We start from the raw sequence: 26,187 nt of genomic DNA on the forward strand, positions 1-26,187 counted from the left end.
CATTATGTATATGTTTTATAAATAAAATGTGCTTCCTTATGCCCATAAGCACAAATTACCTATCATATTATACTATCTTTCCGCATAATCAAATCGATTCAACCTTGCTATGTCCCAGAATCTAGACCCAGTTAATCAAACTGGACAAATTCTTTGACTTACTTGACTTATGGTCCTATGTCCCCTAGATGGGGCAGAGGGCGTCCACAACAGTTCTCCATCGGACAAATTCTTTAAGTGAGTCTAAAAATTGAATCTGTCTATGATGTAAGGCGTTACTAGCTTAATATAGTCCAAATGGTTATTTATTACAAATGAGTCTGTAATGAGATCGATAGTGTAATTAATAAATGATGAAGCGTTTCCTACAAAATATTTAAATGTAATATTTATTTGCCGCAAAATTATCTATCCTATGACAGCACTAGTGGTGATAATCAGAAAGGCACGCGCGTGCAATCTGCATCGTGCATCGAATAACTTCACGAGCAAGTAGGGATGATGCACATTAGACTTGTAGGGTGAAATTTAAATCATTGGCATCCTTTTAAAGTACAACTATTTATGGTACATACTACATTCTCCAAATGTGAGACAAATCCAATTTATCACCATGTATATTTTTGCTGCTGCAATAAGTACTAAGCCTAAGTGGGCCTTTTATATCGCTTTAAAGGATGCTCTATAAGCTCTATTACATCAATATAAAAGACCACAGTGTATAACTTGATCCGCCGCCGTCTGCAAACCAATAGTTTTTTTGATTAAAAGTTACTCCAACTTTACTTGTTAGAAACGATTTTATTAATTGTGATTTAATTAGAGATAGGCCCATATTCATGAAACCACGTTCAAGTACCTACTATGTAGCATAATATTAGTCAAGTGTCCTGTAGGTAGGTACACTCAAGAATGCATTAAATATTAAACTGCCATCGACCACAAACTTTAATCTATGTAAGTTAGTCTTGAGCAACTCAAAATTCGGGTTTCAAACTTGTTGAGCTTCCGAAAAGCCACCTCAGATTCGCAGCAAGCTAAATTACGATAGCGTAATATGATTAGTAGTGCGGAGTTAATTCATTAGCCAACTACCGTTAGGCATAGTAAAGGTGAATTAGTTTCAGTAAGTAGGTTTAGTATCGCATTCTGGGCTCGCGACTGTGCGACGGGCGCCCGCAGTGAGTGTGCGAGCGCGATAGCAACATAATTACGCGCGAGCGATAAGGAGGGGTAGCTTGGAGTCATTGGACAAAATTATACGTGCTCACGGACCAGGCTTTACCGTTGCACAGTCACGAAACATTTTTTTATAATAAGCGCCAGCTAGCCCCATTATCTAATATAATAAAAATAGTCGTCTTAAAGTCACTTTGGGAATCCTTATGCTTTTGTTACTTTTTATTTAACCACAAAGAGGAAGCTCTTGGCCTGTATCTCACCTGATGGTAAGTGATGATCAGGTTGAAGGTGGAAGCGAGCTTCACTCGGAATCCTCAACCACAGAGGAACTGGCTATCTTATCTCTTAACTGCCGGAACACAACAATGCTGTTAACTGATAACTACTGTGTTCGCCCCCCCCCCCCCACTGGCCTATTGTGTCTCTGTCAATAATCTAAAGTTTCTGCCCAACTCAAGAGTTAGTATGTTATACGAGAAAGCTGTATCTTACGTTCAAGAAAATAAATCAGTTTATACAATTTACTCAACGTGGTACGTGGAAAGCACATACGTTCTTTCCCTGTTCAACACAACACAACGATCCCCTTTTGCAAAATTAAATCAATACCACGTTCCACGAATTTACGTGAATTCGTGAATTCACGAACGTACAAAGATAACGAACGAATTTATGTTCGCATTGTATGATCATGGATTAGTATGCATCTGTTTTCGCTGAGTAATTGCGATGTGACTTTCTGGCTGAATGTATACTGTGCACTAGCGATCAGTAGCGATCTACATTAGTCACTGGTCTAGGTGGAATTTAATATTAACATCGCGTCAAGTGAGCATACGTGGAATATCCAATCAGGGGTGTCTGGCTAGATAGATTGATGGGTTAGGATTTAGGAGCTATGATGCTATGAACTCTTAACTCGCTTTAGAAATTTAGGGTCATCATGTCGCAAAGGGAGACTACACCAAAACAAAGTCACTAAAAATAACTAGTCGGTTCCTTTCTAACAAATTAGAGGGACTTCATCCAGATAATGTCCCTATTCGAGATCGTTTTATTTGGCAAACAAGTTTCTAATAGGCTCCAGCAGTAGGGGAATACAGCTTTCTAAAAGCTGATTAATGTAGGTAAGTTTGCTGAGTACTAAAAATATTAAACAGCACGTATCCATATCGACTGGTTTTCAGTATGTTCATTAATTGTTCATCTTCTTAGCATAAAAAGGCGACCAACCATCTTTTTGAGCTTTCTTGAAATCCAATAGGTTTCCCTACTCCTACGTTCGTGTCTACATCATCATCATTTCAGCCATAGGACGTCCACTGCTGAATATAGGCCTCACCCAATGACTTCCACATCGCACGGTTGGTAGCGGCCTGCATCCAGCGCCTTCCTGCTACCTTTACAGTTATCATGCCATTTTATCGATTTAGCCCATACATTTTGAGGTCGAAAAGTTATCACGGCGCGCATCTTAGGCCTACAGGTCGTCGGTCCACCTTGTGGGTGGACGTCTCACGCTGCGTTTTCCGGTACGTGTCAACATGTCCATGGCTAACCCTGACTAACTACGTGTTATTTGGTTTCCAGGCGCGGTGGGCGGATGTCGGGCGGCGGCGCCGGGCTCATGTCGTGCGTGCGCGAGGGCTCCCTGGAGCCGCCCTACCGACCGCCGCACAGCGAGCCGCACAACCATGGTACGTGGACACTTTATTACAACAAAAAAAAAGGCTTATTCCACTATTCCCCGTTGACAATTACAATTGGGAATTATGAACTAAAAAGTTCATTAATCCCTGTTGACGGGGATTGTCAATGGGGAATAGTGGAATAAGCCAAAAAAATACTAACAAAACTAACGCCCATACGGACTAAGGCACAAACGATGTTTTCTTATGTGAAGTAGCAAATCGAACGCACAGCGTTGAATAGAGCTCTGTGATTGGTTCGTGTGTCACTCTGTGCATCCACGCGCACTGTGAGACCACATAGTAATGTTTGAGAATATGGACGTAAGTTCCAACATTGATTACAAAATAAACAAAAGACGTACACTGTTGGACAAAGGTATTTTACAATGATTTCCATAACGACTGCCTGGTCCTGCGCTGCTAATGACAGCGATAGCGATGTTCCTGAATACTCTGGATAGCAGCGGATTGTAGTGAACAAAGAAAAAGTGAAGATAGAGTTGAAAAAAAAAATTGTTGCAACTTGCAATTAATTAAAATTATTAACTCACAATGTCTGGAATTAGGTGTTAGTTGAATTTGAGTGCTCTGTCTATCTTCCGATAAAGATAAAGATAAAGATATTTATTTACATAAACATGTGTGAAAACATATTACAGAGCAACATGATTTGGTCTTACAGTTTTAACAGGTGATACAACATGTTTTACCAAGATATTGGCATGTAAATGATATGTCAAGTAAGAATGTCAATAATACATTAAAATTCATAATAACAATAGGTACATCTGATAATTGATAATAAAAGTAAAATTATATTTAAATTAATCAAATTTTGTCACTCAAGAAGTCTTGTACAGTATAATAGGCCTTGTCAATTAGAAAATGTTTAAGTTTCTTTTTAAACATAACATTATGTAATTGTTTCAAGTTTTCTGGGATTTTATTATATATTTTTGGTGCCATACAGATAATACTTTTATTTAATAATGTGGTTTTGGCCAAATGTAAGCAAAGACGGTCCCCACCGCGGCGATTACGTACAATTACATCAGACATTCGAGGAAATAGATGGGGATTGCTTTTAACAAATAAGGCTGTTTCAATGATGTACAGAGACGGAAGTGTCAGAATCTTATGCTTAACAAACATTGGTTTACAGCTATCAGTGATTTGAAGTCCAAACATAGCGCGTAGGCATCGTTTTTGAATTTTAAATATTATTTCCTTGTTGGTCGAGTTACCCCAAAAAATTATGCCGTATCTTAAATGAGATTCGACTAACCCGTAGTAAGCAGTAAGCAGCGCATCCGTGTTAACTACAGTAGACAATCTATGAAGTGCATAAGCTAACGTACTAATTTTCTTACATAGTTCATCAGTATGATTTTTCCAATTCAATTTCTTGTCAATTTGTACACCTAAAAAACGGATAGAATCTACCTGACTGACTGTATGGTCTTCGTATGATACTATGATATCAGAATGGGTTTCTAGTCTTTGATTAAAGTGCATTATATGCTCCGAGTCATACGTGATGATGACGAATGGCAAAACAATTTGTTTCTGAAAAACAAAAACAGCTTAATTGACTGTGTGGCTAATTTGAGAGAATTTTTGTTTAACCTCAACCATAAATTAATTGATTTTGCTACAGTTATTAACCTCCCAAACGTTGTTATTCCAGGCGAAGGGCGCACAGGCAGGTTCCTGCGCGGACTGCGGCGCATGTTCAAGCGGCGCGGGAGTGGCGCGCGCGCGGCTTCGCCCGACCCCAAGAGCAGCTCCACCAGCGAGCTGCTGGACGCAGACCGCCATGCCAGGAGAAAGTGAGTATTCTATAGTCTTTCGTCGCTTGTTCAAGCGGCGCGCGCGCAGCTTCGCCCGACCCCAAGAGCAGCTCCACCAGCGAGCTGCTGGACGCAGACCGCCATGCCAGGAGAAAGTGAGTATTCTATAGTCTTTCGTCGCTTGTTCAAGCGGCGCGCGCGCAGCTTCGCCCGACCCCAAGAGCAGCTCCACCAGCGAGCTGCTGGACGCAGACCGCCATGCCAGGAGAAAGTGAGTATTCTATAGTCTTTCGTCGCTTGTTCAAGCGGCGCGCGCGCAGCTTCGCCCGACCCCAAGAGCAGCTCCACCAGCGAGCTGCTGGACGCAGACCGCCATGCCAGGAGAAAGTGAGTATTCTATAGTCTTTCGTCGCTTGTTCAAGCGGCGCGCGCGCAGCTTCGCCCGACCCCAAGAGCAGCTCCACCAGCGAGCTGCTGGACGCAGACCGCCATGCCAGGAGAAAGTGAGTATTCTATAGTCTTTCGTCGCTTGTTCAAGCGGCGCGCGCGCAGCTTCGCCCGACCCCAAGAGCAGCTCCACCAGCGAGCTGCTGGACGCAGACCGCCATGCGAAGAGAAAGTGAGTGATAGGGCTCTTTCTAGGAAAGGTGCTGTGGTCTCGTAAGACCACCGGTATAAGACACAGAGGCCCCAAGCTCAAGCGTCGGAGGAGTACGGTAGCGGCGCTCGAGCAGCCTCGCCCGACCACAAGAGCAGCTCTACCAGTGAGTTGTTGGACGCAGACCGCCGTGCCAGGAGAAAGTGAGTGATAGGGATCTTTCTAGGAAAGGTGCTGTGGTTTCGTAAGACCACCGGTATAAGACACAGAGGCCCCAAGCTCAAGCGTCGGAGGAGTACGGTAGCGGCGCGCGCGCAGCCTCACCCGACCCCAAGAGCAGCTCCACCAGCGAGCTGCTGGACGCAGACCGCCATGCGAGGAGAAAGTAAGTTGACAGGAATCCTTCGACCACCTCAGACACAGGACTCACTTCGCAGTCGGAAAATTTTGCTCCGTTTGGTTTGGGTCCGCCTGGCTAGCTTTATCATCACCATCTTATTTAACCTTCTATGGTCGCTGCTGTGTAGTCTAGTGTCTCTTGTTCATGAATGAAGCGTCTTTGAGTCAATGGTAAAACCGCCATCCATCATCTTAGACTCAGAGGTCTCAGGTTCCTGCGAGGGCTGCGGCGCATGTTTCAGACACAGGGTTCTATGCCCAGGGCAGGTTTTGAGACCGCCTGGCTAGCTCTATCACGACCATCTTATTAAACCTTCTATGGTGCTGTAGTAAACTGTCTCTTGCTCAGACACATGAATGAAGCTGGCTCCTTCTAACCGTCACTGAGGTCTAGTAGTAAGACCCACCTGTCCTAGTTACGAGTCCTAATCCTGAGCTCCATCAGGTAGCTAGATGTCAACCGCCATTCGAGAAGGAAGTGAGTGCCAGGGCTTCTTCTATCTCAGACTCAAGGTTCCATTCCCAGAGAGTTGGACTCAGCGCCTGGCTAGCTCTGTCTTATCTAACCTCTTATGGTCGCCACTACGGTCTAATGATGAACACGTTCTGTCAATCTTAAAAACCTCTATGGTCTCGTGGTAAGACCACCTGTCTCAGATACTGAGTGAACTTTAGCTCCACCAGGAATTGCTGGACTCCGACCACCATGCGAAGAAAGAAATAGATGATAGGGCTTCGTTTGTACTATAAGAACACCTCAGACACAGGGTTCGACTCCCATTAGGAGCAATTTTCTGCTCGGTTTGATTGGCAAAGCTTATTCTGAGAACATAGCTCCCTTTTAGTCTCACGTTCGCGTTACAATTTAATAAACATAAATCAATAATCATATCGAAGAGCAATTCAATCACGATCTATTAATAAACTGCATCAGCCGAAGCAGATGTTCGACAGCTATTATTAAGATACTGCTTATTGCCTCAATCAGCCTTAATTCTCGTGAATCATCATGAGTGCGCAGCCGATGGGTTTGAGTGCTCTGGAGTGGCTGGATTTGCATTCGCTGACTCACCGTTTAATTTATTGGCTCTATATTCTAATTGAGAAACTAATAGAGTAATCACAGTCAGAATAGTAGTAAAACTTTGGTTCGAGTACCTACTTCGATAACCTTTTCAAAAGCTTAAATAAGATTACGAATGGACTTGCTAACCAATAATAGATTATACGAGCATGCAAATTAGTTGGTACGTGCCTTCTCGTACTTCTGTGGTAGCGTTAATTCATAATATAACAGTACATAAACAGTACGATAGCAAAATAAATGGGCTTACTTGACCGTGTTGTATAAGGTGTAAAAATGCTCTTGTGTGATCCTTGAGTCACTCAAGGAAACTCTAGCATTACGAACACCCGCGTTTTATCTTCTTCTATCTCAGTACCATTACCATTTTTGCTGCTGGATAAAGGCTTCCCTAAGGATTTCTTCAACTCAACGGTTTTGCGCTGCTAGCATTCAGATGTTTCCCGCGACCTTTACTAGATTGCCGGAACACAGAATGGGTCTGCTTACGTGATTCGGTCCTTAGACGCCAGAACTTTTTGCCCCTATGGCTATCGTTGTGGCCGACAGCTCGTGGCATTGATAGACCACTGCCACACACTGTATAATATTATTAATGTTATATTATTAATGTTACTCTTTTGTTTTAGAGAGGGAGTGTACGGCAGCGGGCTGTCGGTATCGCACGACTCGGTGTTCACGGGCGAGCGCTCGGGCGACGAGTCAAGCGACGAGCGGCCGACGCCGGCGCACGGGCTCGGCCACGTCGCCACTTCACACCGGGTGAGTTCCCCTGGCCTATCTGGAAGTCTTTAAATAGACTTCGGACGCAGGTTAGAGTGCAGGTGTGGTTTTGTTCCCCAGTCGATGAAGCACATGATGTCGTGCCCTGCGTGCCCAAACAACTGCACGCAGGAAGAATTAATGAAGGCTACTGACAACGCCATTCTTGTGGTGGAGTTTTGGGCCGACGCTGTTTAGGTTTGTTGTCGACACGACAAGAAAAAGAAGATCGGGTGACTCATCATCATCTTTTCAGCCATAGGCCTCCCCCATTAATTACCATGTTGACCGGTTGGTAGCGACCTGCGTCTAGCGCCTTCTTGCTACCTTTATGAGGTCGGGTGAGTACAATCTGTAAAATCTCTGATGAGAAGAGTGATAGAAACATCAAAACAGCACAAGATTGCATTTTGTACTATACAACGAAGAGCATAGCATCCATGGATTGCGTTTTCCACTGCGACACATGAAGCGACAATAGCCCAACACTGCGTTGGCATCTAAATACCGAATCGAGATTCTATGAACGCTAGTTTGATTACTTCGACTCCATCGACGCGACGTCAAGATGAACCCATGATGAACCTACTTCTAACAACCTTACTCTAGTATAATCCAGTAAGATTTACGAAGTATGACAAAAAGACTCGACAGATTAAATTACGATTGATGATAATATTAGGATTTTTAACAACAACTTGAATAGCCTAAGCAATTTTATCGTGTCGTAAAAGGAGAAGCTCTGGTTCTACCACCTCTACTATGAAATTATGTTACGCCACTAAAGCAATCGCTATGAAATTTGGCAGAATAATTGTCTATAAAATGTCGTTTTAGTACACAGTCGCAAAAAATGTCTTATTACAGTTTATAGGAAATTAAGCAAATAAAGTGGCGCGGCCGGGACGTAGGTATGCTTTGTCGTCACGCCAATCGAGTCGTGAGCATTTAAAACCCTTTAAAACTAGGTAAGATACGGCGATTTGAGCTTGTTGTAAACTTAGTTTTGTTATTACACAATTGGGACACTTCTAAGGCCTTGAAGACGCGTAACTCATAATATAATTGTAAACAAAATTTCTTGAAAGTATTTAGTAGGTTTCCAAGTTTCAAAGACTGCACGCGCCATCTAGCGCTACGCAGTGATACTACTACGTTAAAGCTATAACGCCATCTACAATTTCGTACGTGAACTTCTGCTTTAAGATCTACTGTGTTTACGTTTAGTGAGACTGGTTCAAAGGGGTTAATAAATATGAAAACAGTTTTGTTCACCCTCGAGAAATTCAGTAGGCCAATTCACGTTTTCATTATAAACTAAAACCTACATTATTTATGTAATTATGATGTATATTCTAAAGTTTCATCAAAATCCGTTCAGTGCTTTTCCATCAATATCAACAAAAAATGTTTTGTAGTTTTAGAAATCCCCTAGAGGGGACGTGCTCAAACATAGGTTGATTAATAGACGAAGAGCTAGTGAACGCCAGACCTACGTCATTTTATAAAAGCTGAAAGTTTGTCAGCGTATGCTCTCAATATAGGATATAATGTTGGTGAATTATGAAGTTTGGGTCATCGTGGCTTTGGGAGCTACCCTAAAAAACTGTCTGGCAAGGAGTTGGAACTGTCAAAACTGTCTGGCTGTTGGGGAAAATACTTCTAATTATTGCCCAAATATTTGTACATAAAAATCAGATTTTATGGTATAACGTAAGTCTAACTTTTACGGTGGCTTTTTCTGTATATTCAATAAACTGTAATTCTAGCTCTTAGTCTTTAAGTTTTTAAGCTAATAAAACTGCGGGCATCAGTTAGTTCAAAATAAAAATACCTACAATACTATACTTTTAATACAAGTGATTCACCCAATCAAGACTTAATTAACACTTGAAACCGTCTGAAGGGCACAAAAGGACCTTGCGACTAAAATTGGACTTCCTTTTCAAGCAAGGATATGTTTAATGTAAAGCCATGATGAAATCATTAAATATAGCTCCACAATAAATAGACAAAAGCTGTAAAAATTAATTAACACAGATCGTTAAGAACTAAATTAATGTTTTTTTATTTCTTTTAAGCAAATATACTTTATTGTCATGCCATATTTGAAAAACAATTTATTTCTTGGGTCACTGTAGCGCTATGGCTTACAGCCTTTTTAACAGTTTTTTGAATAAAATCGGCTGAAAAAATATGAGCCTAACAGCCTAATTTGAGTTAGGTCACTTTCTTTCGTAGTCTGAATTTAAGTAGGTTTTATTAATACTTATGTTGTTTTTTTATTTTAATCCGACTATTATGCAGGAGTGAAATGCTTGATGTCACGTGTGCATTTGTAATACATATTGGTATCTATGTACTTATTTGGCTTAAGAAAATATCTCGTAAATACTCAGATGACTTGCTAAAATCAAAACTCGTATATTCAAGTAATTTTGAATATTCAATGGTATGAATCTTTTTGTACTCTTGCTCTCTACAAAGAAGATGACTTTATACTTTTGGAGCTTTCTCTCTGGAGTGTTTGTATGAAAATCAAGATTTTTTTATAATTTTTCTTTACAAATGCGAATTCTTTGATTATGGAAACACATATAACCGATTCTGCAAATAATTGATTCTCAGGATGTTAACAAACAGGCAGAATAGTATAGGACCACCCCCACTCTTACAGTGAATGTCGTAAAATCAACTATGGAAGAAAGCCAGCTTGTAGAACAAATCCTCCATTTGTTTCTGGTTAGTTACATGGTGTCGTCTTCACAACATTACTATGATGCGCGTGGACGCACAGGGTGACACACGAACAAAATCAAAAATATTTATTCAGTTTTTAGACCACAAGTGGCACTTATGAACGTCAAAATGTAAATAATAAAAAAAGAAAAGGTAGCCCTTACGGGGCACTTTACATGTCTCCTTATCTTTTGGGCCAACTTTTGAAAACAACTTTTGGAACCAATCACAGAGCTCTATTCAACGCTGTGCGTTCGATTTGCTGCTTCACTTAAGCAAGTATAGTTTGTGAATACGGGTGTAAATGATTTGATGATGATGATGATGAATATACCACAGAAGGTCTTGGCATCCGCGATCAATTTTATTGGAGCTCTTTCTTTTTTTTTTTTTTTTATGTGATACGAGGCAAACGAGCAAACGGATCACCTGATGGTAAGTGATGGTATTGTAGTTGAATGTTGTTTAAAATTGCCACCCTTTTAGTAATAGTGGCAATTCAAAAGTTATTATTTCCATTTTCTTTGTATTTTCTTAATAGTTTTGACATCTCTGTATTATTATTTATTTCTCAACTTCATTTAAAATCTTTGATAGCCGTTTTTGCTTAACACCTTAACAAACAACCGCTTATTCTTCATGAGCCGATCTGAATACATAATTAATTAATCTTGTCGCATCATATTAGCAATCACTTAATTTATTACTTTAGAGCAGTGTTTCTTAACCTGTAGTTTGCTGTCTCTACTACTAATTTTGATGAATTTTGGAAATAAGTAGATTGAATTTGGGAAAATAAACTATCACATAGGCTATGAAGAAGGGAAAAATGGGAGTTAAATTCCCTAAAGAAGGTTCTCATAGTCAGTGATATGAAAACTCAACATTTTCTTATGTTTTTGGCAAGAAATACAGTTTGATTGCGGTATTTTTGCTAAAGTATTTTTTCTGTGATACGATCCATGAAGCATCGGACAGGGTCAAGTAATTATTACTAATTATAAATATTAAAAGTTAGCATATAACCAGCACCAGCCCATATGTTAACCCGAACTGGTGGTAGTGAATAAAAAAGCTTTGTCTTTGAGTAATTTTCCAATCCGCGAAATTCGCAGTCATCTCACTTACCTTAAACCTAAATCCAAACATAATTACTTAAATTATGCTCCACTTTCGCATTCCATTTTCACTGCCAATCATTTTCAGGCATGCACATGCCAGGGAAGCGTTGTAATGGCCACCGCAAAAACTTTAGTCTCAAACGTGTAGCGAAATTCGATAGCGCGGTGCGCGTGCGCCGCTGAACCACCGTTGCCCATTCCGGTTCTGCTCTCGTGGTCACAGTGTGGCAAACGCGTGGAGTTGCAGTAGGCTCGCTACAAACTATGTCCATTTGTTGAATGATCGTTGAAATCCTAAATGATGTAAGGAATCGGAAGGTTAACCGCTAAGCGTACACAATACAATAACACACTTGGAATTATAAATAAATAAATAAAAAAAAGTTTATTGCTTTTTACACATAAAAGAAATTACAATAAACAAAATTACATTATTAGCTAATAAGCTTAAAATAACTTATAAAGAAAAAGCAAGTGGAGGAGCAAATTATGTGGAAATGATCTATTTACGAGTAACTATCATCAGTTAACTTGATTCGCCAGACATGTATCATTACCTTCCTACAGTAGACAAAATAAAATGTTTGGCACATTATGACATTTCGATGTCTTTTTTATAAGATCTCTAAATTGAATGTAACGAATTTTATTTTTTCTACGAGCCGTGAATCTTGATATTTTTTCAATATTACGATCTGATCGCGGTATCTATGTGTATGCTGGCTACCCATTTGGATACTGTATATTCTGTCTACTCAGAAGTTACAGTGGTGGGAATGAGTAATAGACAATCCTTTGATAGACATCCGCATGCGAACATTCCGTTCAGGCGAAACCAAAACAAACGAATTAATTCTCGCCCAGCGGTGATTGAGCACACTGACCCTTCTCTCATTGTGGTTTGTAGCTTGGTGTGGCTTACTCTGTTTTCAGAGATCCACAGGCAAGCGATTGGTCATAAAATTCAGTAGGTTTCGTACTTGAAACTTTAAGAACACTTCAACTTACTAACCTCGTGTAGTTGATGATCATTATTTGGGATTTGATTTCTCGCCAATTTTTCTAGGTACTTAATTTTGTGTGAATTTTCAGCGCGTTTTTAACTAAAGAAAGAAATTAATATATTTTTTAATAAAATGCCGAATAATTAGATAGGTCTTCTTTTGACTACCCACACACGTGCTAGTATTTTTCATCAATAAATTCATGACTCAGTCTTCTCAGTCAAACAAAAGCATCAGTAGACTATTAAAAGGTTGAATGAACCCAACAACTTACCAAGTCCTACGGAATATTTAATTCCAAATATACTCACACTTGACCGGTTTTTTGCTGCTTATTTTCCTTCTATCCGCGGAGATCGCATGAATCATGCAGTCGCAGCGCGCGAGTGACTGCTGGACCGCGCGTCAAACGTTCGATTTTTCAAATTCAAATTCAAATTCGCGTTCGATTTTAAATTGAAACGGCGCCGGAGTGAAGTGGCCAGTGTTAAAAACCAAAAAGTTTGTTTACGTTTCTTTTGGCGAAGTCTTTATAATCATGTAAATAACAAAGTTGCATTGTGAATGTTGTGCCTTTATTGGATGATTCAGTATCCGGCGCTTAATAGTGCTTAAAAGCTCTCTTTTTTCGTCTGATAACCTCTTTTTGTGTGTCGAGTTTATATTAAAACGTTTATTGCTTGTTTAACATTTTATTGGTTTCGTTTGCGAATTTAAAGTTCGTCAAGTTTAAATAATCTTGTGTAGAGTTTATTATAATAGATCAAAGATGACCTTCAGTGAACCAGTATCGAAATGTCACATGCAGCTTTGACTAACATATTGGTATTTTCATCGAAGTGATTTGGTATGAGGTTTCGTCATGTCTTTATGCAAGAGATAGGACGATTTTGGCAGTTAAGTTATGTGATTTCACGTGTCTTTGTTTGTGTTGTTCTAATCGAAGAACAATTTATTGATAGTCATTCTCCTTTAGGATCTTCATCTGTTTCAACTTACACCTAGTATTGACTTTACTTGATCCTATTGATTTTACTTGATCCTCAAGCAACCAAAGATGCTTCTAGTTTTATTTTTTATTTTCGATTTTTACCAACATAATATTTTTAACTCGTGAACTCTCTCTCTACGACAACACGCAACCTTCACTTGGTCAGTGTTACGTCTTCGTTCTTCATTTTAATATCAGATTGTAACTTATGACTCATCAATTGCCTTGCCATCTCACCTCTCTAAAAACAGTCTAGTTATTCTTATTTCCCCTTACTAAAAGTATACTAGCACGTTTCAGCCTATTTTAATGTTGACCGATCACAAGATATTTGTAAATCGTCATCATCATTTCAGCCATAGGACGTCCACTGCTAAACATAGGCCTCCCCCAATGATTTCCATGTTGATCGATTGGTAGCGGCCTGCGTCCAGCGCCTTCCTGCTATTTGTGAATACCTTAGTTAAAAAACTTACTGGGCTATTCCTACCACTGTCACTGCTCTGTAGCCAGAACTACAAAAATCCAATCGAGTGAAGAACTGAATTTGTCTCGTAATCAGTTGAGCTGTAACATTGTATCAACGTTTCAGCCAAATGACGTCCACTGCTGGACAGGCTTCCCCCAAGGTTTTCCATAATTTACATTGTATATTTAATTTAAAATTTAGCCTGTTTCAATCAAACTTTGTTCAACGTGAAGAATCGTTCGAACCTCTTCTGACAGTGGAAATAATACATATACCTAAGTAAACCCCGGTCTTCATCCTACTAATATTATAAATGCGAAAGTTGGATGTCTGGATGTTTGTTACTCTTTTACGCAAAAACTGCTGAACGGATTTTGATGAAACTTTACAGTATTATTTTTGATAACCCAGAATAACATATTGGCTATAATTTATGACGAACTATAACAAACTAAATTTTACGCGGGTGAAACCGCAAGCAAAAGCTAGTAATATAAATAAATAAATAAATGCAACCGGTTGTTGCTCTCTATTGGCTTTTATTATCCTAAGTTGCAAGAGATAATTATTACGTCAGTAACATTACCCGATGCGCTCATGTGATTTCACCGATGCAGCTTAGTGGGCACGGCTATGGAAATAATGGAAGTAATTCGTTTCGCTGAAATAATTAGTAAACACGATTAATACACGGCTATCCGACTATGGATAGATCCCCACTCTTCATGTGGATGTCGTAAAAGACTTGGCCTAGGCGCAGACCATCGATTTTTCGTCCTATGTTCTTCTGATTAATTTCGTTGCGGGTCCAATGACAGTTTAACTTTCCCCCGGGACAACCTTGACCTTCATTGGTTGGGTTTTTATGGCGGTCAAGCTGTAGATCCTGGCTACACAGGAGTTGCAGTGGTGGGAACGTGAGGTAGGAATAGTCCCAGCCGATAGCTTAGTCGGGCAGTTGATCAGTATGGGCATGTATGGAAGTCCGCACATTACACCGATTTGATTTGGCCGATTCTTCATACAATTTAAAATCGGGCACAACTATCGGCCAACTTCAAATCGGTGGTCTGCGCCTAGTCTTAGGGACAATGCGAATATCAGGCCTCCCTAACCCATCTTGCGAGCGCAGGAAAAAATCCTCCAATGCCTCTGTTAAATTAGAGGGCATCGGGCCCCTGTAGTAGAGGCTAAATTACATGATGAATAATTAAGTAAATGATGATGATGATGATGATCCGTCAGATGCGAAACATTCTTCCATATAGCACACCGGATTATAATGAAGTGACAATAGGCTGGTCATTATTTGTGTAGACTTTGATCTGTGAACTCTATAGAGTTTTACTTGTAACATTTAATCACAGTCTATTACAGTATCAGTTTTTATATCCCCTGTATTGAGTCACAACAATTAGTCATTTGCTAAGTGTTCAAATTAGTTAATAACTGAACTGTGAAGTACAGTCAGGGACTTGACTCTTTGATGACCAATATTTAAGCAATCAGTAAAGCTCTTAGCTTTGGAATAACGTAATAGAAAGAAAGAAGTAATACATAGGCATGTTGTGATGCTGCGAGAATTTACGATGAAATTAAAATGTACGAGTATTATTTAAAACATTTCATAACTGAGACCCGAGATATTTTCCATCAGTAAAAGTTTTATAAAAGTATAGTAAGATGGTGCAACCCAGCCTTACTGGGCAAAGGGCTCTCATAATACTTCAATTTCGGTGTTATTTAATACCGCAGACTGTATGCGAGTGAGTCATCAATTCGCTCGATTAGTAGCCGATGCATGTTGGCCGAGGAGGTTCACCAACGCCACGCCTCCTGCCCTTTACTCGATCGGTATTTAATATCTTAGTTAGGTTCTATATTATGGCTACATGATTGATGTAGGCTAAAAAAGGTTTAGGTTTCATGAAGTTTATTTATAACGCTCCAAATGTAACGTCAGTCAATTTATTGGGATTAGACATTTTGTGACTTGTTTACCTGACGGTGCCGCGGTGTTATTAAGTCGGCTACAATATTAAAATTTTTGTTTTCGGATCAGTTCCTACGTGTTTTAAATTGAATTCAATAATATTATCAGCCTAAAACTTACAGACGTAGTTCGAGGTTTGTGCGTGTTTCAGACTTCAGTCCTGAAGCCATGCTTAGAACTTGAATAATTTATTTATTTCAAACATGTGAAATAAACTCTCCAAAATCCAAACTCGATTAAAATTCAAACATAAATTAAGCTTGTGATTAGTTTCATTTCGAAATTCAGACCAATGAATCTATTATTGAGTTTAGATTCGCACTTACATAGTTCTAGCAGAGTTTATTCCGTCAGTTCTCAGCACCTACCGATGTTTTCTCCAAGTGGTCAGAGGCCTAGTGTCGTCAGTAGCGAGCGTGTAAAAAATGACATTAAATGTATGACGGATTGTACAGCGCCCCTAGCGGAAACTTTCAAGAACTAAAATTTTCATTTTGTTTACGCGCTTACTAGTGACGACGTTTCATGTAAACTCACACTAAGGCCTCTGGTGATAGATCAACCTTTGTTTGGGACATGTTTTAATTTAAGATGCGAAGACTATACAAAGTATTTATACAGAATTTTAATATATTACACTCTATAATAATACTTGTATTTTTATACGATTTTCCCATTACTCGCGGCACTTATTCTTTACCTGCCAGCCTGTTATTTTCCACATGAAATAATTGCGGCCATTATCCAAAAAGCAAACCAGTTTATAACGATCGATTTATTGCTCACTCTTTACATTAAAATTAGACCTAAAATTACTTTAAAAAAAAAAAAACTTTTCACATTCAATAATTGCAATAATTAAGATAAATGCACTTTTGTTGATCTAGTTTTTCGTTTGATTGTCTACCGAAAACATCCCATAATGTATCAAAAAACCTAGATTTTTTAATTATATGATATCCCCAATTATCTTACTAATGAGTGCTGTCATCAATCACTAAACTCAATTAGTGAGTAATATTTACCACGCCTGTCTAGACGTGTCTTAAATTAATTAAATAATGCAATAGATTATATTAAATTACTACTATGGACTACTATGTGTTAGTTACATTAGATTTTTTTTTAAGAGTTTTTCGCCCGTCGTTCCACAGACCGTAATAATTCAAAAATTAATGTACACAACACAGTCAGGCTTTAAACATTCTTTTTGCAAAATAGCTACTGTTACAACTGCATAAGATACCAGTGTCCGAGGGTATGCTGAGAAAGAACAAAACGCCAGTTCCAGAGCATAGACAGTTTATTAAAAAATCAGACTAAACTAGGTACCTACTTAGAAAAATAAATTTTGATATCGCGAGCTAGCTAAGTAAGAACAGTGCCATCTAGTTTCCAAAAAAGAGATTAACATTTAACACCAAAAGCATTCAAGACGCTCTACCTCGAACACAGAGTGTAACATAATGTGCGGTCTGTATTAGTAATTATTGGTTACTCCAGAAGCCGAGTTATCGAGGAGGCTTATTAAAAAAGGTTGTATTTATGTAAATGTTGATAATTACGGTATAAAGCCATATCTGATAAAAGATCTGCTTAGAAAGTAAAGCAGATTAGGGCAGATATACACTATTTTTGATACAGTGACCCGTGTAGTTTGTGAATCCATGAATACAGTATGTAGAGTCTTGTAAGTATAGAAAAATTGTAATGACGTTAGTAGTAAAGGTTAAAAAACTGTCGCAATATAAAACTAAGAAATCAATATTGTCTGCAAAACATTTATTATTTTTTTTAATCAAAAATATACACTTGGTTCTTTTCCGGAATCATTCGTTTAGCATTTAGTAATATAAAAAAGAAAAATATTAATTTCCATGTACGCGTGATTGATGTCCTAATAAATAAAATAAATAAAAATAAATATTGTCATTTCACACCAATTCTTTACCGATTTAATGACGATAATTGAGCCATTATACAATAAATAGGTGCAAATAAAGCAATCATTCCTAGACTTTTAATTGCGTCAAATGTTTATGAAAATGGCGGAACTTTCTTAATTCATAAACGTTGGACTTATGAATGTAAAAATATGTAGAGCAAGAAAATTGGACGTAACTCGAGATGAATCTTGATACTTTGTCCGCAACTGGGTAAACAATGGACGACAATGCGTAATTAAACGCGTAACTGTTATATTAGAACCATAAGTAGTTTTAAGTTACTACTATAAGAGAGGTCCCTATATTTATGTAAAAAAAAATAGTTTATTCAGTACATAGACCCTTTCCACGGCACATAAACATGTCCCAAATATAGCTTGCCCTACCACCACTTCGGGACAACATAAGGGCTAGTGCTGAGAAGAGGTGGCGGAAGAAACTCAGTCACCTTTGTCAATTTTGTCAAACTCAACATTGTCATGTGCATTTTTATCATTTTGCCAAAACCTACAATCAATTAAGTTCTAAACAGATAACACAAACATCTGGCTCTTTATTCTACAAATTGAAATTGAATGTAGAAACAAAACATTACCCTCTTTTCTTCAGTCAGGCCAAACGACTGTTTCCAATCTTTATATCGTTTATTATTAACACCTTTCTATATTTACATAACAATCACTCCAAAATCAATCCATAATCTCCCAGAGCTTCCTCGTCCAAATGTCAGATTTCGTCGTTAAATCTCGACAATGACTCAATCGAGTGATTTGCAAAATCCGACATGTTTTATACGGAAGTGCTCAGAGAGTGCACACTCAGCCTTACACTCGCAATATATTAAATTCAATGCCCAGTACCGTCGCGCTGGGTACGTCGACTTTCCAAAATTCTCCCAGCAGTGTGTACGAACAATTAAATTCAGTGTTTTGGCTGATCTCAGAGGCAATGTGTGTACGGAGCTTTTTCTATTTTAAAAACAAGTGACGGTTATTTTTCTTTTTTTTGTGTGTTCGGTTTTTGAAATTGAAAATGGCGCGATCGTTCACTGGTGCTATACGGTCGATTTGGAATTTGGCTTGGCTGCTGGCCACTAAGGTTTTTTTGGTAATGTTTTTTCTTCTTCTTTTGTTTATGTTGTAAGTGAAGCCTCTAAGTGACTGTGTATTATTTTATTTAGCTCATATTAAAAGTGTTATCTTCTATATTAAGTGGATCCTATCCATTTCATAGAAGTATGATCGATAATTCTCTGAATTTTATAGAATAATTGTACAAAATAAGTAGTTCAAATGGGTGTAAAAGTATTGATCTGCAGCTTTTGATCGTATAGACACCATTTAGTACCAATCAAATGGCACGTTGGCTGCTGCTAACGGTAAAAGTGTTCTGCGAGAACGAAAAAACAACAAACTTGTATGCAATTAATGGTACGAGTGTAATTACACCGTTACACTACGTACAGTTATTTCTTTGATTTTAAGCAACATCTTTTATTATTTCTTACGGAAGCCGGAACTCGAATTCACTAATAACGATCATGTTGGTGTAGATTTCATTGTAAATATTAGGAGCCATGATGATGCTGTATTAAAGAGAGTCTAAAGCTATTCAGCGTATATTAAATAATAGCTTCTTTGGATACCACGATCTCTCTATTTACAGTTTCACTTCTTAGTCTTTTTTTAGAAATAATGTGACCACTCTACAATCTAATTAGCATTGTTTTGATAACTATTTTTTTTAATTTAGTTTATTCTAGTTTTCGTTACATTAGATTGAATATGAACATTGAATATGGAACTAAAAATATATGGTATTGAAATTGATATTGTAAATACATAGTATACTCGTATGGCTGTCTTGCTGAAGTATACATATTTTAGTGACATGTTAAAGTGACAGTGATTAATTAATAAAGCGGGGAATCCTGCTTTTTGGCTCATCCAGGACTAAAATGGCATTGGCTGATATGATGATGATGTCTATACCTATGCCTATACTTGAAACCGAACAATTCTAGTAGCTTACTAAATACTGAAGTTTCTGGCACACTGCCGTCTAATATGATTTGTTAGATGCATTTTGCGGCGAGATGTGAATGCGACGTGACGTCCACAGAAAATAAAACAAATGAATAAACAACTACAAATGAAATTTCCTCCTAACCTAACAATAGCCACACGCTAGTCTTTTGTCTTCCATAGAGCATCAATATTTCCCGCCATTTATGGAAAGAAGAACATAAAGCTATGTTTTGTTCTTGCGACATTTGGCGGGTCGTGGGCGGGAGTGGATTGAAGATACAACAAACGTGCGGGACGAGTTCTAAATTACATAAATTGTGGTGTTTACACACTTTTATGGCCGGCATGGGTTTTATAGTCGAATCAATGGGAGTAAATTGTAACAAATTCTAGAATAAAGTAGGGTTTTTGTGTTCTAAAAGTTTTTACTACAGAATTTAACGAAGGCAAAGTTCACCAGAGCTTTTTGCAGTTTTGTTTTACGCAGTTTATGTTTTTTTTATTTTCTCAGTTGTTTCATCTTGTTTACAACTTTGGTACACTTATTGATGAATAAAATATGAACACAATATATTAAATATGTTTTTCTACGATTTTTTGTGTTACAAAATCCGATAGCAAACTTCCGTGTGTAGTTTTTCAAATTAAACTAAATGTTACAAAACTGTCATAAACATAATAATGTAATATTTTTTTAATTAATTCTGTGTAGCTTTTAAGTGGATTAAATTGAGCTGTCAACTCAACGTCAATATTGCCAGATGTTAACAAGTAGGTATTACAAATACTTTAATAAAACTCGTAGTTCATCGTCATATGAAAAGTGACTTGGATAAATGTTTTTTTTTACATCAGGAAACTTGGCCTGTACAAACTGGATAATTATGTTGTCACATAATAATAAACTTCAATTAAAATTGACTAAATTCTTATGCTACTTCTTCTTAACACTGGCTTACCTTATTGTCCTAAAGAAGCAGTAGATTTAAGCTCCAGGCAGGAGGATGTGGAAAGGTGTTAAAAGTAATATTTCTGACTTATAGGTACGTTCTTACTTACTCGAAAATTTTCCTTTGCTTATTAATAAGAGGACTTTCTTAACCAACCTAAAGCTTAATTTAGCAACTTTGAACTCCAATAAAGGAAAATTCCATCTCAAATCGTACATTAATAAGCTGTGAGATGCGACTTGGTTTTGCAACTCCCGTCGCCCACGGATCTGCATATTCAAACGTGTCGTAACAACTATAAGAATTGCATTCGGTTACGTCTGTGTTGTGCCTCTTTCTGTTTAAGGATTGAAAGTTTGCGCCTATAGACTTACGAAGCTTGAAGCTCGATTTAGTTTCAGAATAACGCTCGTATTCACAAACGATGACGCACAGCGTTGAATAGAGCTCTGTGATTGGTTCGTGTGTCACTCTGTGCGTCCACGCGCACTGTGAGACCTCATAGTAATGTTTGTGAATACGGGCGTTAGGCTTTTGTTTGGTTGGTTCAATATTTAGTTAGATTAATTTTATAGGACAGAATCTATAATGGAAATTGAATTTTCATTTCAGTGTTGTTTTGTAAAACAGATCGTAGAAGGCATTTTTGTTTGACATATTTTATGATATGAGTACAATTTATGAAAAGTAAGCCCTATGTAACTACAACACACAATTAATCAAAATCTATTTAACCTTCGTATACCCGCGCCAAAAAGCATTACACATATACCCGCGCACGGTCTCTCAGACCGAAAGTTGAGCTCGTGTTTTATAGTATAATTGTGTACTGTACTGTACTATAATTTGCTTTAAATTATACGTTAAGGTTATAATTGCATAAAACAATTAAAACAAATTTTATATTTATAGATATTTTGATTTAATCAGCCATTAAATCAGACTTAAAATATAAAAAATTTTTTACATCAGCCTAAATTTAATAACAAAAATAAACTTTTTTTCTTTTGAAGCCTAAAAAATTACAATAAAATATAATAAATGGAAGTATCCTTAGTAATATAAAAGAACAAAACAGTTTATATCACTAGTGGTTTCAGTGGAATAATAACCGGAACATACCATAACTGCATGCTCGTATAATGACAAAAATACTTTTTGCATCTGACAAATCACCCTCCTGCTCAGTATCGGTGTTGTTCTCTTGCACTTCTAAAATCATCCTAGACCTCATCACTGTCACTCTGGTCATCATAGTTGGAGTCCGTATCTTCACATTCTAACAGCGCCTTTATCCTTTCTTCGTTCATTATGACGACAAAAATGGCTAAAACAAATTAATAATAATAAAATATAGTAATACTTAATTGATATGAAATGCCACTAAACTATGACAATACATTTTATTGAGTAATATTGTAAAATAAAACAATAGTAACATACCTGAAGTAGATACACGTATACCCGCGTCGGTCTCACAGACCGAATAACAGCAAAAAGTGATACACGTACACTTGGCAGCAGCGATCGCCCAACACTAAACAATGGCAGGCCACAAATCATGAAGCTACTAAAAACCGCAAAGTCATAGAGTTAATACTTTTTGAAAAAACTCCGAACTATTAGTTCGTCGGTCTGAGAGACCAACGCGCGGGTATAGGAAGGTTAACCACCTATAAATGTTTAAAATTAAGTTTAAAAAATATTACATTGTGTTTGTCGAATGTCTTACTAAAGTCTAAAACACAAAGATACTGATCGACACAGTTGCATTGCCTTGTTACATCCTTTATATTAAATATATCACTGTTTATTATAATTTGAATGTTTTGCCTATTACTTATTCTGTGGTTTTGCTTTAATTAACCCTGACACGAAATATTGCATTATATCCAACACTTATTTGTATATCTAATTCATGTATTTTGCGATAAAATTTAGAATGTTAAGCACTTTTAGTTGCTTTTTTTATTACTACCTAGACATGTTCTGTGCATGAACTGCCTGTGTAATACCATTGCATATTGCAAGTGTAGTCAGTTTTTACTTTTGATTTTTTTATCCTACTGGAGTCATATTTTGTTTTATTTTTGTAAACCTTACGGGGAATCTCTTGGCTTCCATATTACTTTATAGAAAGTGTTAAATTTCACCAACAAAGTTGCTTTTTATGTATATTCGTATTATATTTTATTTTGATCCTATCGTAACTACATAAAATTCCATAAAGTCTTAAAAGTTAAAACATATTCTTGGTAAGTTTGTATTTTATAAATATACTAAGAAAAGAAGAAACACGTTAGACACTGGGATGTTGTATCCCCTCAATTAACAGTCATCAATCTTTCCCTCAGTAAATCCGGTTTAAACAGCAACACTGGCTCAGAGCATGGATCATTTGATAGCACGCTATTATTAACCAATATTATGCCAATATGCTCTAATAAAACAACAAAACTCATGCAACAATAGACCTAAATGCAAAAGCTCCAAGATCACTTTTGTTTTACAAATCTTGAAGAGGAAAACACATAAAGTGNATAAAGTGGTAAACATGTACACATAATTGCATACCTCTTGTAATTCCAAAACCTATTTGTTCCTGTAGTTACGTGGAAACAATATATTATTGCAGCTATATTGGAGTGTTTAGATAGGTTTTAATATACTGAATAATTAACGGATTATTTATAACTTCTAATTCTAATAGAATTCATTGAACCATTTTCTAAAGTTATCGCTCAACAATCACGTAACTGTTTTTCAAAGCTATTGATTATGCTAAAGCTAACGTAGCTTGAACATCTATAAAAAACAATTTATAAGTTATTCATCATTGTCTTCATTATGTATGCTAAAAATATTCGTGAATCAATAATTGTGGTCTGTGAAATAAAATATGCGATATCGAAACTATAATGAATGTATATTTTATTATCAGGTCGCAACATTAATTGGTATGCAAAAAGCTCTTTCTCATAACAAACGAATGATGTGTTTAATATTTTAACTACGCGAGATAATCCGGGTTATCTTCGCGAAGGCAATTGAAATTCTTCTGTGTTTCTGCTCACATCCTCTAAACTCTAAACAATCCCAAGCAACGGTCGCAAATGAGAAAAGTTTCGGTGCAACAATGAGATAGTTTGATAAACGCCCATTGTTGTCGGCCGTTGCAAAATCGGAAATGTACCGATTGTTATGATTTATGCAACGCCTTTGATAACGTGGGTCACGCGAAATGCAGAACGAATTTGGGATTTGTGTCATCTTGCATTCTTTTTTTTTTGGCTTACATCCTTTCAGGTTTTATGTAAACTCAAACTGATAAAAACTTTGTGCTTTCAATTACCATAACAATAATTCTGGAAAGGGTACCGCAAGGTAACCTCATTGGCCCATTGTTCCTTAATCTTTATCTTTGATAACAAAAATCTTGTTCAAGTGATTTTTAGTTACTGATTAGTCATTCGCAGGACAGGTTATTATCCTTGACTTACCCACGCTTTGTGAGTGGTATTTACGTTTTCTAATGGGCATTCTTTTTAAATGTCTGATTATACATTTAGATTGTTTTAAAGAATCCGGAAGAATCTCAAATTATAATTAGGTTACCTCTTTAGTGACACACGATTTTTGAATGTAAAATTTATATTTATTTATACCTGATTTGAACCTTTTCAACAAAAAGGTAGACAGGAAAGTGTCGTTGTTTTGTTGCCTTCCTCCTGTTATCACTCCTTATTATTCATTCTGTTTACCTCGGTTTGCTGGTTCGTGAACAATAATTTGAGTCATTACTATGGTTTTATTTTAGTATTGACATTACCAGTCCATTTGGCAGACGTGTCTTCTTTACATCTTTCATTTGCCTTACATGTACGTACGCATCAGATCTTGTTTAAAAATTGTATTTTATTTAATGTTGTTAGAAAGAACGCTTTTGATAATAAAGACTTCGCCAAAGTTTTGATAACCTACGAAATGTTTAGATGCTGTGATATGTGATAATGTTAAGTGGTGCTAAGTGGAGCTTAAGTGGAAGTACTTATGAGTCAAACATGGAAGAGAAGGTTCTGTTGGGTGACCGAAGGAAAACTCGCGCAATTATGGGTTTGTTGTATAGTTCTATATTTGTATTGCCGTCTCCATATTTGCTAATTACAGACTTTTCCTGTTTATTTCTGGCGTTTACTGTGTGTGACAAGTTATTACGGTTATGATTAGACTGCGAGAACTTTGTTGATCCATTGAAGCAAAATCAGTACCGGTTTATTAGTTTGTATTTTGGACAACTTAAACGACTTGACGATCATTCGTTAAATGTCCACTTTGAACTTCTGACATGTGATTTGTATGCACATTAGTAAAATTTGACATTGCTTGGGATGGTTTAAGACTGTATGATTTTTAAATTTAGGCATAAGTAGCAGACATTAGTGATATATCATTACTAATGACCAGAAATAACAGATGATCACAATTACCTTGAAACTCTGCTGTCATGTTAAGGATAAATAACAAAGCTAGGCCCATTCAATTAAAATTCCCAGAACATATGAGTGTTTTGATAATAATATTACATCAAATAAATAATTTGTCAGTACGCTGACTGATAGAGAAGGGAACTGCGCACGCGACAGTTGATATCTGTTATCATTTCCGTCCTTGTTTGATGTAATTGAATGTATAATGTAGACCTACAGTCTACAGAGCTTCCTTCAGATACGGTATTGATGAATGAATTTGAAAATTTAGTTTATAGAGGAATATTCGAGGAATATTATTTCGTGGAAATGTTTATTCAAAAAGTACAACTATGGGAAGCGTTAAACGGAGTTAGCTTTCAATTTACTGTAAAATTCGATTTATAGTGACTTCAAATAAATCATGAGTCAAAATGTCGTCTTCATTGTACACACGGCCACACTGTTAGCTATCCATTTCCGTTTTTGCTCTTGCTCTAATCAAATGGCGATTCTTTGTGATAGAACGAGATGACATTACTGGCAATGGGCAGTTATAACACTGTTGCCGATAGTACAAACTCGAATTGCATTTTGATAGCTCTTATGTCAATTAACTAGTGTCCATTGTGTCGTCCGGAAGCAGTGGTAATAAGTTACATTGGGACATATAAAAGCGCTATAAATAAGCCTATTTGCAGAACATAAAAATACTTTTTTTGATACCCTCTACCTATGTTTTACAAGTTCTTAAGCCCTTCTATAGTTTTTATGCCAGGCAGAACTAGTGTTTCCTTCTTGTTTGCTAATACTAAAGTTTTCCTATCTCTCCACCAGGCGGAGCTAGTGGCGGCGGTCCGGCGGCGCGGGCGCGGCGACGCGAGCGACGACGACGAAGACCTCGGCCTCCCGCGGAGCCCGCCGGCGTCCCCGCCCACAGACAAGGCTGATAAGGTATGATGCACTGACAATGTA

The 26,187-nt window shown here is 37.4% G+C and overlaps 1 protein-coding gene across 1 annotated transcript; it reads left to right on the top strand.

The window, feature by feature from the left end:
- Positions 1–2,752: 2,752 nt before the first annotated feature.
- LOC114356647 (uncharacterized) lies at positions 2,753–26,187 on the top strand. The gene is made up of 4 exons (XM_028309933.1): positions 2,753–2,879; positions 4,561–4,702; positions 7,374–7,506; positions 26,050–26,187. The coding sequence occupies exons 1-4, from the start codon at positions 2,786–2,788 to the stop codon at positions 26,170–26,172; spliced, it is 492 nt and encodes a 163-aa protein (XP_028165734.1). The 5' UTR covers positions 2,753–2,785; the 3' UTR covers positions 26,173–26,187.

The sequence above is a fragment of the Ostrinia furnacalis genome, unplaced genomic scaffold (assembly GCF_004193835.3).
Source record: "Ostrinia furnacalis isolate ACB-3 unplaced genomic scaffold, ASM419383v2 OfSCF2841, whole genome shotgun sequence".
In the NCBI taxonomy this organism is placed as follows: Eukaryota; Metazoa; Arthropoda; class Insecta; order Lepidoptera; family Crambidae; genus Ostrinia; species Ostrinia furnacalis.